The following is a 15437-nucleotide window of genomic DNA, read 5'->3' on the forward strand; positions in this document are numbered from 1 at the left end:
GGTATCATGAGCAAACTTGCTAATGGTGCATTCAACTCCTGCATCCAGATCATTGATAAATATATTGAACAGGACTAGCCCTAGGACTGAACCCTGAGGAACACCACTGGTAACTGATCCCCAGCCAGATGTAGCCCCATTCACTACAACCCTTTGAGTTCTGCCCTTCAGCCAGTTCTTCACCCAGCACACCGCAAACCCACTCATCCCACATTTGGACAACTTGTCCAGAAGGATGCTGTGAGGGACAGTATCAAAAGCCTTACTAAAATCCAGAAGAACTACATCTACCACCTTCCCTGCATCTACTAGGTGGGTGGTTTAGCCTCTACTTTGTCAAAATTACAGGACACGTCCAACAAAGAAGCTACATGCTGAAACCTTTATCACTGGACTATCCAACACATTTTTAGACAAAACATTTGCCCCTCTGAGTAACCAAGAGTGATGGTCCTTACTGAATATAGCTATGCATATTTCTTTTTCTGCTGCTTCAAATGTGGTCCAAATCTTATTTTCCAATTCCTTATTTTCCAACACATAAATCTATGAATCCTCTGGAAAAGAAGGTTCCCTGTTCCCCTGAACAATTCCTCCACCTCTGTCTGCCTAACCAGCAAGTGAAGCAGGGTCTGTGGTACAAAATAACGTGGTATAAACAAAGAGTACCAAAAGGAATATACGTATAAATACATTTACTTAAGGTGTCTGAAATAGGACTAAACAACTGATTAATTATGGTACTTTTTAACATAAGTATGATTAGGTTTGAAACTTTAACTTTTATTTAACATCATTTTTGTAAGGTGTTTCCTAAGTTGAATGTAAAGCAAACTATCTGAGAAGACCTAAAGTTCTTTTATGAAGATCCATATAGGAGGGCTGAAATATTTTTATCCACAGCAGAAAACTCTGCTACATAATCTATTGCATTGTAATAGAAGGATGCTTTTGTCTACAAATAGGCCCAACCAGCAGAAGAGAATGAGAAATCAATTTTGCCAGCATATTTCACTATTACTTGCTGGCACCAGAAGAATGTTAAGACTTGCTGAACATGGATCAGCTGAACAGTTTAATTCAAAGCTGAAGAGTTCAAATCAGTTGCTTATTGTGCTAGGCAATATAGTAATAGAGAGTAAAAAACAGCCATTTTCTTAAAGAGTTTACATTCTCCACAGACAAGAACGACAAAGAAAGCTTCTTGATATGCAGTGTATAAATAGGTATGCAGATATGTAGAAGATTTCTGAGGGTTTCTACATGTAAGATAGATACTGGCTTTCCTGCCTCTTTTCCCTATTTAGTGGTATTTCTTCCATTTCTCTATAAACTGCTTTCCCTAAAGTCTGCTGAATTTCTGTTCTTCAGGTTTGTCTATCTGGAGCTGCCAGCTGCAGCCAAGACACCGTGCACCAGGTTTCGCTGGTGGCAGCCTGTGTTTTCAGGGGAAGGCTATGATCAGTGGGCCATCGATGACATCATCATTTTGTCAGAGAAGCAGAAGCACATCATTCCCGTTGTTAATCCCACTTTACCACAGGTAATAAGCAAGAGCAGGCTATGGGCATCCGCACAAAACAGGAACCATCCTCTCTGTTAGTAGACTTTTTTTTTAATATAATTTTGTTTGAAAATATTGGGTGTCTTTAAAGAAACAGCCATAGTGTTTGCAGCTGTGTCTCTCTGTGTGAGAATAACCTGAGTCTTATCACAAAACCATCAGGCTCCTAATCTTTGTGACAGAGGATGTAATTATGTATCTCCTCAAAAAGTCAAGACAAATTTTGGAAATGACAATTTTTTGATAATGACAGAAAATATAAATTGCAAAATTTGAAAGGTGATCATTTTGGGAATTATTCTGAAGTCACACTGCAAGGTGATAGTACTTGTTGTTGCTTTCCTTTTCATTTCTAACAGAACTTTTATGAAAAGCCAGCATTTGATTACCCTATGAACCAACTGAGTGTATGGTTAATGTTAGCCAACGAAGGGATGACCAAAAACGAAAGTTTCTGCTCTGCCACCCCCTCCGCCATGCTCTTTGGTAAATCAGATGGAGACCGGTTTGCAGTGACTCGAGATTTAACACTGAAGCCTGGATATGTCCTGCAGTTCAAGGTATTCCTTACACATAAATCCCTGCAGAGTATCAGTAAAACTGCCCTTAGTCAATACTTGCAAGATGTCACTGAGGCTACAGTTCAAAACAAGGTGATAAATTATACCACTGTGTAAAAAGGTGTGAAGAGCACAAGCATGAATTCATACAGCATAAAATATCATGCTGCTTTCTAAAAGGATAGCCAAAACCTTGGTGCAGGAGAGCTTTTTTTACCCCTCTGGAGAAGTTTTAAAGCTTGTTGTTCTTCAACACATTTCAGAAGTGGGTTGAAGTGACTGTCATTATATTCGAGTCAGTACTAGGAAATGCTACTGCACTGTCAATGGAAAAAGGATTTATCCCATCTGGGGCTCCATGACTACAAAAGCTGCAATGTGGTTTGCGTACATATTTTGTATTTTAAACTATTTAAGGACTTACAAGCTGCTCTGTACTCCAGTGTGGGTTTTTCATATAATTTACTTTTATTGTGTCAATGAATATAGGCTCCAATTAGCATTCTCTTCTTTAAAGGGCTTACAAAAATTTCAGTGGTCTGACAATACATCAGAATATGGGTTCCAAAGAAAGTGTATTTGCTTTGACAAGCTCTTGTTTCTGAACCCTAATCAAAATTTTATTGAGTTTATAATGAAATCCCATTGGTGAATTCTGGAGGTTGGTTGCAATGCAATTTTAATGAGCTCACCACAAATACATGGTCCTTACATAATTGGTGGATACAGACACTGAATAATTTACAAGTGGAATTATTAAAGAGATCAGATGTTTACAGGCAGCTTTTCAAATATAATTCCCACAGTTCTATAAATAGGAAAGTTAGTTAGAAATAATGGGATTTGTAAAATAATCTCATTTCATCTAAAAGTTATGCTAATGAAATGCTACACAAACTGAGGGATTGCAGTACAATTTCTGAGTGAATATTGCTTGTAGTTTTATAGTTTAAACTGTCTAAAACCCAAAAATATTTCAATACATAAATACCATTTAGCCTGGAAAAGATGCTGTTTGCCTCTTCACGACTTTCCTTCAGTGACTAAGTCTCCATTCTGTAGGTTTGATGATCAAGAGCATTTCAAAAATGGTTTAGTCTAAAAAAGCAATACTTAAAGATGTTTCATACACCTTCCATCACTGAAATACTTGGCAATGTAACATAGATATACAAAATATAAACAATGCGTATCAGAGAACATTGATCTTCTTTATGAAGTCTATTAATTGAGGCCTGAATTTATGCTCCTCTCTTTTTTGGAAAGCTTTTAAACTGGCCTGCACATAAATACGTTAGTCCTATTTGCGTGCTTTAATTTTAAACATATGGTTAAATGCTTTCCTGAGTTTGTGAAATTTCCATTTTAAATAGCTGCCTCGAATAATTTTGCATTGATAAACTCAAAGACAGTAATTTGTCAAAATTATTTCATTTTACATGAATGATTTTGTTTCACATTTTACATTCTACAGCTCAAGTAGAATTTCTGCAATAAAATAATGCAAACTAATATTTTTCTGATAGCTTGAAAAATGAAGCTGAAAACGTCAAATCAGCAGTTGATTTTTGTCTTGGTTACATACTCATTTCACATTTTAATATGCATTTTTCTACTTCATCCAATTTTGCTCTATTCTGGGGGCCCAAACTTCAGTGCCAACTCCCAGACATCATTTCTGCGAGGCCAATGACTAGGCTGTGGTCAGGGCTCACAGCCCAGGGCAGGGGGGACCCTGGAGTCAGACTGATCCTCTGGGCACATTGGGTGGACTGCAGATGGGATGGGTCTCAGGGGATACAGCTCTTCCCACTCCTTCTGGGCATGTAGGTGCCTGTGCAGAGTTTGCTGTTTGTGGCCTGCTATGCACCAGGACCTTTGAGAAGTTATTTGCACATTTCAATGTGCTGAACCCAGTGATCTTAATGAAGGGATAGTGGGAATTTTTACTGAGAAATTTCATATATGTGTAGGAAACAGATGCCAAGCATCAGTCACTGTTTGCCAGCAGGGTTCAAAGCAAGTGTTCAGAGCGCTAAGCCTCCCAAACCAAAAAGTCGAAGGTGGTTTGCAGCCAATAAATGCCAATAACAGCACAGGTTTCTTCCGCTCGTATCTGATGCTCTGCTTTTTTGCAGTTGAACATTGGTTGCACGAACCAGTACAGCAGCTCTGCTCCCGTTCGACTTCAGTACTCGCACGATGCTGGGCTCTTCTGGTCACTCGTGAAGGAGGGCTGCTACCCTGCATCTCCGGGCACGAAAGGATGTGAGGGAAGCTCCCGGGAGCTGAGCGAGCCGACCGTGTATCACACAGGAGACTTTGAGGACTGGACAAGAATTACTATTGTTATCCCCAGGTCGCTTGCAGCCAGGTACTGTACATTGTAAACCAGTGATGCTAGTGGTACCCGTGAATTAGCTGCCTCTTCTTTGATATTACATTAGGAAAAAATTGCAAGCTGTGTGTAAAAGCGGTGTTAAAAATCAGCAGATCTGGGAAAAATACACCATGCTCTCCAAAACAGGGAGAAGCTTTCCATTTTAAAGGTGTCACAACAGTCTATAAAATTAAATTACAAAGCAACAAGGAACCCGGAACATTTTAATTTTATATCAATCTCTTCATCATGGTGCTGTCTCCCCTTACACATATCAGTTAGGTCAGAGGCACCAGCAAGAGAGTGATAAGTCACTTGAATCAAATAAGCCATTGGAACAGGATTACTTTTACAGTTACCACTGGGCAGAGAAACCCTAGAAGGGTACTTGAGCTGCTGCGTAATGTGCTGTGGCATTGAAGGTGGCCAGGACAGCTGAAGTCAAAGGAGGGAAGAATGATAGGTGTGCTCACCTACGAGCACAACCTCAGCTTCGGGTTAATACAGATGAGAAAACATCAGGTGGTGGAAGACGCAAATAAGCCTTGAAATCAGGAGGCTTTTCTCAATCTTACTTGGATTTGGCTGAATTTTCTCACTCGCCTTGCTTGCTGTCTTACTCTGTCAGTAAACCGCCCCAGTCTGATTTGCTGCCTGCACCAAGCGCTGCCAGCGCAGCGGGCAGCCGTCCCCCTGAGCCCCTGGCCATGCCCTCACTGCCTCCTGCCTTTCTCCCCCCAGGCAGCTGCTCTAGTCCTGCCCCTGGGTTTCAGCCCCATCCTCCTGCCACAGGCTCCTCATCCTCAAGCCCTGGCACAGATTTTGAGTATGTGGCATATTGTGTAGCAGGAATGCCGCTGCCTTTGCCGCAAGGAGTTGAAATAGCAGCATGTACCGTAACAAGTTTGTCTTTTCTTCAGTAATTAGCCAATAAAAGCAGGTGCCAAATTGCACAGATCTGACACCAGCTGATTTGATTTACCCAAAACAAGCAGTGCAGAATCAATAGCAGCAATCTGTTTGGCATTATGTTCTGTAATGTGATCAGGAATAAGAAGCTCATGCTAATACATTAAAAATGCAAGTAGTGTGAGTCTGATGAGGGTCTCGGCGTGTTGAGAACTGAATTTGTTGTGGGTCACTTTGGAAATCATGGTTTACGGGTTATCCTGAGAGCATCCCATTTCATCAGTTGGTACAGAGCACTAGCACGATGATCACCTACCTACCGAATCCCAGTACACAGCAGAAAAAAAGCAATAGGTTTATTATATTTTAGGCAGAGTAGCAAAGAGGATCTTAGTTAATCCATTGGATTGGCAATGAGATTTTAAGTCTGTTCCCCTCTCTGGAGCTCCTCTAAAGTGATTCAGCTAAAAGTTAAAGACTAAAAATGAATAACCAAAATATTTTTCTTTAACAAATTTCCTATGCAGTAGGTCAGCTGCAGTAACTTTAGTGTAGGCTCACTGAAGTCCCTGGAGCAGTTTCAGTTATACAGGTTAAGGATTAGATCACTGTTTTCCAGGAATTTCATGTTGTTGTCCAAGAATAAAAATCTTGTATTTCTGTCCACATGTCCTGTAGGACACATTATTTGCCATTATTTTTAGGAAGTGGATGATTTTTCTTGTATCCAAATAACTTGAAGGTTTTTTACTAAAAATTGTACAATCCCATAATAAACTCTGTATCACTGCCATTTCTGAGTTCCTTTCATAAGTACTGTAAGAAATGGAGTTCTGGGATTTTAATATGTAATTAGCAGTTCAGGTTGAACTGAGTAGTGAAAGGCATCTTCAGAGTCATGTGTAATCATTCACTCTTGTTGGTAAAACCATTTATCTGTTCTTTGCAACACACTGGTGGATAAGGGCCAGAGAAATAGAGGAAGTCAAAATACATCTGGAAAAAATATCCTTAAGTGAAGTTGCACAAAATGTAGGATGTCAGAAATATTTTCCAGGCATCCATTTGCATCTTACTTGCAAATGGCTAATTCAGGAAAAGCTCCTTCTAATCTTAAAAAAGGAGCAGTAGATATTGAAGCTGGGAATAGTAATACCAAGTCTTTGTTGTTGTTTCTCTACAGTAAGACTCGATTCCGCTGGATTCAGGAGAGCAGCTCCCACAAGAGCGTGCCTCCTTTTGGCTTAGATGGCGTTTACATTTCTGAGCCTTGCCCCAACTACTGCAATGGTCACGGGGACTGTGTCTCAGGTGTCTGCTTCTGTGACCTGGGCTACACAGGTAAGACAACCCTTTTTAGGTGGGATTACAGTAAGCATTGGCTAAGTTAAAGCTGTAAATCTAGCATCTTGTTTTTCCTCTCCAATATTCTGGAAAAATATATGATGACATAAATTTCATGGGCTGCCAGCAGGAGTCTTTTCATTTTGTTAAATAAAATTCAGCACAGGCAAAATAGAGCAGCTGAAGGCAGTGGACACCGGTGATGTTTCTGGCAACCACAATCTTTGAACATCACCATCTGTATGAATGGGAAGTGACTAGCAATAAAAGAGAAAACAAAATATTATAAACTAAAAAGTCTACTTAAAAGCCTATGGATCATCTTCAAAAGAATTGGTGCTGTTTTTGAGTCCCCTGGCCATCAGATGGCATGGGACCAGGAGGGAACATATGTTCTAACAGGCCCTTCTGTGGAAAATTCTGCTCACTTGTGGTTTCAGGGGCTTTTATGCTGAAATACAAAAAAAACCCCGAAACCCAATGAAAAAAAACAGTGATTGACACAACCAGTTGCACGCTGCAGTCTTTTCAACCCTTTATACCAACAAAGCAATAAGCTAACATCTTTTCTTCAATTTGCTTAAAATGAAATAAAAGGATAATACTTTTCTGTTTACATAAAATGCCTTATCATCATAAAACACAGCTGGTTTTCACCTAGTGAAATAAGCCATCTTAGAGTTTAGAGGAAGAGGCCTTATTCTGCCTACGAAAATTTGTAAAGTGGGTTTAAAAAGGCACAATCCTGTCATCAGGGCATTTTCTTAGAAAAGCAACAGAACTGTCTGCCAATGTATTGTATCTGACCTTTACTCTGTTCAGCACAGTTTCACCAAAGCATCTTCCATATATTTTTTTTTCTTGAAGCATCGCATGGAACCTGTGTGTCTAATGTGCCTAATCACAGTGAGATGTTCGACAGGTTTGAGAGGAAGCTAAGCCCTCTCTGGTACAAGATAACAGGAGGTCAGGTTGGGACAGGCTGTGGCGTGCTCAGCGACAGAAAATCTCTGTACTTCAATGGACCTGGCAAAAGGGAGGCGAGGACTGTTCCCCTGGACACCACAAATATCAGGTCAGTCCTCAGTGCTGCTTCTCACAATTGTCTGTGTATTCATGTTGTCTCCTCTCTGCTATTACAAGTGTAGATGTGAGAAGGTGAGAAATGTTTTTCTGGTAATTGCAACCTGTACAAGAAATCTTAAAGGAAGAGAAGTTAACTTTTTTATTCATTCTGGTGTACTATTTCTTTTTCTATAGAGAGAATACTTAGGTTAGAAACTGTGAAATAGCAGCATAAAAAAACATGAACTCTTTATCCTTCTGAGAAGATGGTTTGCATTGTATTCTAGATGGACAGTCAGAAGATGTGGTCTTAAGACTGCACAAAACCTAAGACTCTGCTTATAGCTGGACAGAAAAACTCCCTTTCCCCTGACTGCATTGAATTGCAGGCATAGCGATGGCATAGCAATGAGCTGTTGTTTACTTGCCAGATGTTGTGAATTAGTCTACTTGTCAGCAGTGTAAAAAAATGGAATGTAAATTGTTTCTGTGTAGCCAAGAGGCTAACAAGCCTTCACCTCTCTCCCTGCTGCCACTGAATCCTGCTCCACTGGTAGCAATTATCCTTTTTCTCTCAAATTGACTAATTGATTAATGTAATTAGGGTAAACAAAGGACTGTTAATTCTAACCGTTATTTAGCCTGGAGTTTGCTGCTGCTTTGTCCAGTCTCATGAGGCATCATGCACCTGAAGCCTTGCCCACCCTACAATTATAACAGTTAGCTTAACAAAAGATATTTCTCCTGACAAACACTGCTCCAAGAGTAAGTAATGCCATGATTTGCTGCATTATTTAATTTGTGGGATCACTTGGCAAAGATTGGCCACAAGTTACTGCTACTGCTCTCCAGCTCAGGCAAGTGGCGCTCCTTAGGGCAGTATGGGTGCTATAGGTTTGGGGACATCCCTAGGTGCTCCCTGGCACTGAGCAGCACAGCACCAGCTGCCTTTCCTCTGTCCCCTGCATGTCTGACAAATTCTCCTCTGACAAATAACATGAATTATTTATATAATTATGTAAATTACTTAATAATTAAATTAATTAATTGTTTGACAAATACGCTTTGGACAAGTACATGTTTGCACTGGAACTCTGGGAAGATCTAGGCACTTCTCTTCTGTTCCACTGTCTTTTTAAATCTTATGTTATTAATCCTGTGAAGCATAATATTGGAAGTAACCACATCATCAAGAAGTCTATATTCAAACAGTATTTTTGAGTTATTCCTTCTTTCCTGGAGAAATCTTTTTATAAAAGAAAAGGATTTTCTTTAGCTTTAAGATTACTTTGAAACCAATTTTAATGCCAGATATTCATATTTATAGCTTTCAATTTTTTACAGAGTTCAAACCATTTTAAAAACCAAAAGAAGCTTTAAAACACTGAGCAATGCTCTTTCTTGACTTTTTAAATCTATCACTGCTTCTGTTTTGCACAAGAACATGGTCATCTGGTGTCTTAAAACTGCCCCAAGAACATAAATGGCCAGAGGGACACCTGGTTAGAGCAACCAAGATCCCTCTTCTGAGCACATGCTCTCCATGTGAGCTGCTCTCCAGCTGCGACTGGTCATTTTGTCAAAACAAATCAGCATTTAATTCTTTTATAAGCATCACAGTGAGCAGTTTAACCTCCTTGAACATTTCAAGCTTGAAGCCACATCCCTGGGCTGTTTGTTAGACAGAACACACTGGTCATCTCAAACACAAATGGGACTAACATTGATTTTTTTGGTTTCTTCAGCCATGTGTGTGCTCAAGGGTAGTATCCACCCCATGCCACTTGACCAGAACATGGACTTCTTAGACTACAGCAATTACCCCAGGCTGCTTTTATGTTCAGAGGAGAGAATAGCTGCTTCAAAAGGGCAATGCAACTCATCCTAAAATGGGGTCTAGCTAAGGCCAGTGCTTTGTCTTCTGGAAGCTTGTATTTTTTTCATTAATTATAAGGCAGTCTAGGTTGGCCATGTAAAACAGACATTCAGCTTCAGACACCTTGCCTAGAACAGGTGCATCCCAGTTTAATGTTTGAGACCATCTGTAACATTAACTGGGTCTTTTTTTACTAGAAGCAAAGGCAGACTAAGTTTGTAAGAGAGTGTGGAGTTAACTGAAAGACCCATACCCTAAAAAGAAAATAATTCCTGAGCCTAGAATTTTTTTTTTCCATTATTGGAGCTAAAATTAATGTCACTTGAAAGAGGAGATTAGAGGGAAGCACTTTTTCCTATTTTGGTATTACTTTTTGCATTCAATAATGCCTTGCATAGAATTCGGTTATCTTGTTAGGGGTCATCTTAGCCCCTGCACAGTTATCTTTTATTTTTGCGTGGATTTTTTGGTTGGGGGTTTTTGGTGACTGAGTAAACAGCAAGAAAATATGCCTTGAAAGACATATCATTAGATACGTGGATTGAGAGTTGTGAATAGGAAGGCTGAAACTGCTGCAGTAGATTTTAAGCTTCTTATTTTTCAGGTTAATAGCGTTTTCCCAGACCTTTTAAGATCTTGTTTCATTAAATCAGGCATGGAAGAGCAAAAAAATGAAAAATATAGCAAGACATTAAATTTTTATTTTCATTCTGAAATCCTGCAGACCAATGTATGCATATTCCCTATCATCTTTCTTCAGTTACAGCTTCCTGAATGTAAAGTGTAAATTTTTTGTGAGGAATGTAAAGAATTTTTGTCCTTTTTTGTAAGAATTACAAAGACCCTTTTCACCTTTGCCCATCTCTTCCCAGAGGAGGTGCATGGTGGCTCGGTGCTCCCAGTTTGCTCTGCTCCAAAGGGGTTGATCTGGCATCCCAAGGTGTGTGGTGCTGCTCAGGGAAGATGCCCAACAGGGCACTGGCAAAGTCAGGTGTCATGCTAAGAGCATTTAAAACTAAAGCTTGCTCCCTGAAGCCAATGATCATAAACAAGCACTCAATGTTTAGCATATACGTTAAGTGCTATCATCATCTTAGCTTTGTTTGTCCTGTTGTCTCCTTATTCCTTTATATGATTGACTACACTTTTTTCACAGATATTAGGAGAATGTCCCATAGCACTAAGAGAGCTGTAAGTGTCAAAAATCATCTCACCCAGACCATTTTTTGCCCTACACTTCAGAACCCCCCTGGAGTCTCCCCATCCCTTCCCTTTTGCATGTTCCAATGTGCCAAAGGCACAATTTCACCAGCAGTATTTCCATCCTCCTAACTGACAATACGATACCTGGATGCATTTTGGTTACTGATGAGCTACTGCCACCCATCTTGATGGCCTGTCCCTTATGACGCTTTTCACTATCTGTTCAGTGAGAGCATTTGCACACAGTACGTACCTGGCAGCTAGATAAAAACCATGGAATATATTTTTTTTTTCCAAGCAGTGGCATCTGGCTTGTTAGCTGACTTGGCTCCCATCTGCATTACAGACTCCGTTGCTAATGACTATGCAGTCATCCCAGAGAGCTGTTCTGGGTCAAATGCTTACAGATCAGATGGACCAATTCACCCTTCTGCAGAAAGGGGTTTTTTTGTCTTTTGTTTTTGCTTTTTACCAAGCTTTACATTTGGCAAGCAATAAAAAAGAATTTCATCATAGGACTGTAAATCTTTTCACCTCTGAGACCACTGTCTAGTATTTTCTTGCCTGAATACTGTCTCAGACAACAGAACTGCAGCAAACAATAGGACCTACTTGGCTAAATAGTGTAATACTGTGAGCCTGCCTGCTCTTGAGCTATCTATGGGGTTATATTATGAATGAGACTGATAAGTATATTCTGGCTTGTCCTAGTCACTATGGATATACAAAACATCTCAGATAGGAGATACTGATTTCGATAACGGAACTGGAGTGTGGTTGGGTTTAGAACCAGAAGAGGATCATGACATTCTGTATGTAGCAGAGGGAAAGTGGAGTCCTGTCTGCATCGTACTGGGCCTGGCAGTAGTCCTGTGGCTTGTCTGTGATTTTACTGATATCACTACAAATTAGGACCAGATCCCCTAAAGTGAAAAGCGTTATCTTTGTGGGGAATTATTTGAGTGACAAATGAAGCCTCGTTTCTTCACACAGAGATACAAATTCACCTCAGAAATAGTATTTAAAATAAAGAAGTTATCTACAAGCAGTAGAATTAATAAAGCCTGCAGGCTTTATAAATACTTTAGATTTGTGTCCTTTTTTCCCTCAAAACCCCTGTTTGGCAATAACGCAATCTCACCCTATGTGCTCCACAAGGACACCCCCAGCACAAGGGACAAGCAATTGCTTCCCAAAAACATCACATCAGCGAGTACACCAGTAGTCATAACACAACAGGCAGGCATCATCCTTAGTCAAAAACTGGCTAGGAAACAAGGAGAATGGCGTCACCAACTTTCAGCATGCAAAAGCTCATCATAGGGATGAGTCCAGGTTCCCTGCTCTGTTCAGGCACTGTTTCAGGTGTGCAACACAGACAACCTGTGAGATAGATGAGGGGGCAATGGCATTCTCAGTCATCTCTATGCTCTTTACATTAGTTATGACCAGATAAGACTCAAATGAATGTTGGAGACATGCAATGAAATTTGGTGAGTGAGCAGCAGGACATTGATTGAAACGAATTGCTGTTACATAGCACAATAGTGCACATCTAAGAGGAAATGTAAAGTACTCTGACACCACAGAGTCACAACTAAAAATATCCGTTCAGCAAGGATACCAGGGCATCACTGCAGATTGGGAAAAAAAATTAACAATATTTTGGAGCACAAGGATGGGATAATTATTAATTCAAATATAGCTAAATAGGGGTGTTCCAGGCTAATCCAAAGTTCTGTCAATAAAACCAGCAACGCTGTCTCAAAGGGATGTTGCAGCTTTAGAATGGTTGCAGAAAAAGGTTATGGGGAAAATCAAGGACATGGGAAAACTTTCATGCAGAGAGACAGATGAAAAGGTTGCCATGGTTTACAGTAGAAAGGAATAAGAGAAGGCAGGGAAGTGATAAAAGCACTGACTACAGGGAAGGTTGCAAGAAAGGCAGATCAGGAAGATTTTTTCCCTGTCTCATGACATAAGAACAAGAGGATATTCAATGAAATCAAAATGTATAGGTTCAAAATCAAAAGGTCTACTTCACAAAATGTCCCATGAACGCTTTTCACTGAAAACTGTTTATATCAAGAGTTTAAGGACCAAAAGGGGTTTGGTGGTTTAGTGAGGATATAATAATTTTATTAAAACTCTAATATTGTATTTTAAAGCTTAAACCAGTTTCCAGTTACAAGAAGTCAAGGTAAGATCTGATATAAGGAGCAGATTTGCCTGCTTTGGAGATTTTTCATCTTTGTGTGAAAGAAGAAACTGCTAAATACTGCTATTCAGTCCAACAATACATTTATTAGGTGCAGGATCAATAAACCACATCACCTTCTTCTGTCTTGGATCCTTCACTGTTTACTATGGCCATGCTTTATTTCACTGGGAATATTACCTAATCAATAAGCCTGGAATAATGACTTAACTGAAAATGCCACATTAGCTAAGAGAGGAGAGTTATCCTGACTGATCTTGCGCTATCAGAACATACTTACACTTCTCTTCTGCCCTAATTTTTTTAACAGGCTAGTTCAATTTTATGTACAAATTGGAAGCAAGGCTGTTGGTAACTCCTGCAACAGACCAAGAGCCAGGAATGAAGGTAAAGCTGCTTTTCTTTATAATAAGCTTTTTGTATTTTTGGTCTTCTACAGTGATTTTGCCTTTTACTGCCTTTACAAAATAAAAAAGTTTGTTTTATTTTTAACATAAATCAGTTAACCCTTCAGTTTTCATAAATGGTGCAGAAAACTATTTACTTTTGGTCCACATTTGTATTTATAACTTTTTCCACCAAACCTAACGGTGATCTATCAGTAGGAGTAACTGTTGGAGCTGTGATGGTTTAGAAAGACAACATTAACAAGATAAGGAGTAATAGCTTTTATTAAACTGCTTGATAGTATTGGAAAACAGGTAAACTTACAAGTATGTAGGACTTTCTTCAGGTCTGAAATAAAAAGAATAAAATTAGAGTTCAGGATAAAGTGGGCAACCTCCATTTCTGACCTGAAGAAAAGCTGTGTGCCTGAAAACTTGTTCAGCTTCTCAGCTACACCAGTGGGTCTAATAGAAGATTGCCTTCCAACTCAAGCTTATGCATGATTTACCTGAAATTCAAAATTATAAAGCCACAGCTGAATAAATATTTAGTCTAAAGAAATTCATCTTTCCCAGCTGTCTCCTCTCTTATTTTATCCACATGCTTAGAGTTATTGGGACAGGGGGCTGATATTTGTGTTTGGGAAGGATCAGCAGAGTTTTGGGAGCAGATTCCCCATGTAAAGTCATCCAGTTGCATGAATCATAGAATCATAGAATGGTTTGGGTTGGAAGGGACCTTAAAAATCATATAGTTCCAACCGCCCTGCCATGGGCAGGGACACCTTCCACTGGACCAGGTTGCTCAAAGCCCCATCCAACCTGGCCTTGAACACTTCCAGGAGGTGACATCCACAACCTCTCTGGGCAACCTGTTTCAGTGCCTCACCACCCTCACAGTGAAGAACTTCTTCCTAACATCTAGTCTAAATCTACCCTCTTCCAGTTTAAAATGGTTACCCCTTGTCCTATCACTACACTCCCTATTAAAGAGCCCCTCCCCATCTTTCCTGTAGGCCCCCTTTCAGTATTGAAAGGCCGCTATAAGGTCTCCCCAGAGCCTTCTCTTCTCCAGGCTGAACAGCCTTAACTCTCTCAGCCTGTCCTCATAGGAGAGGTGCTCCAGCCCTCTGATCATCTTCGAGGCCCTCCTCTGGACCTGCTTGAGCAGGTCCATGTCTTTCTTATGTTGGGGTCCCCAGAGTTGAACACAGTACTCCAGGTGGGGTCTCACCAGAGCGGAGTAGAGGAAGAGAATCACTTCCCTCGACCTGCTGGTCACAATTCTCTTGATGCAGCCCAGGATAAGGTTGGCTTTCTGGGCTGCAAACGCACATTGTCGGGTCATATTGAGTTTCTGGTCATCCAACAGCCCTAAGTCCTTTATTTGCAGGGCTGCTCTCAATCCACTCATCACCCAGTGTGTATTTGTGCTTGGGATTGGCCCAACCCATGTGCAGGACCTTGCACTTGGCCTTGTTGAACTTCATAAGGTTCTCATGGACTCACTTCTCAAGCCTGTCAAGGTCTCTCTGGATGGTATCCCATCCCTCCAGCGTGTCGACCACACCACACAGCTTGGTGTCATCAGCAAACTTGCTGAGCGTGCAGTCAATCCCACTGTCCATGTCGCCAACAAAGATGTTAAACAACACCAGTCCCAACACCAACCCCTGAGGAATGCCACTCATCACTGATCTCCACTTGAACACGGAGTCGTTGACTGCAACTCTTTGAGTGTGACCATCTGGCCAATTCCTTATCCACCAAGTGGTCCATCCCTCAAATACATGTCTCTCCAATTTAGAGACAAGGATGTCGTGCGCAACAGTGTCAAACATTTTGCACAAGTCCAGGTAGATGATGTCCGTTGCTCTTCCCTTATCCACCAAAACTGTAACCCCATTACAGAAGGCCACCAAATTTGTCAGG

The 15437-nt window shown here is 40.4% G+C and overlaps 1 protein-coding gene across 1 annotated transcript in view; it reads left to right on the forward strand.

Annotated features, from left to right (window-relative positions):
- Positions 1–15437, forward strand: part of RELN (reelin) — a 320676-nt gene that overhangs the window by 244681 nt on the left and 60558 nt on the right. The window contains exons 27-32 of the mRNA XM_010581098.1: positions 1372–1543; positions 1924–2124; positions 4263–4498; positions 6597–6754; positions 7625–7832; positions 13430–13506. Coding sequence (XP_010579400.1) covers positions 1372–1543; positions 1924–2124; positions 4263–4498; positions 6597–6754; positions 7625–7832; positions 13430–13506 — 1052 coding nt within the window. The remainder of the gene's footprint in view (positions 1–1371; positions 1544–1923; positions 2125–4262; positions 4499–6596; positions 6755–7624; positions 7833–13429; positions 13507–15437) is intronic.

This window comes from Haliaeetus leucocephalus, unplaced genomic scaffold (genome assembly GCF_000737465.1).
Source record: "Haliaeetus leucocephalus isolate CR32 unplaced genomic scaffold, Haliaeetus_leucocephalus-4.0 Scaffold751, whole genome shotgun sequence".
Lineage (NCBI taxonomy): Eukaryota > Metazoa > Chordata > Aves > Accipitriformes > Accipitridae > Haliaeetus > Haliaeetus leucocephalus.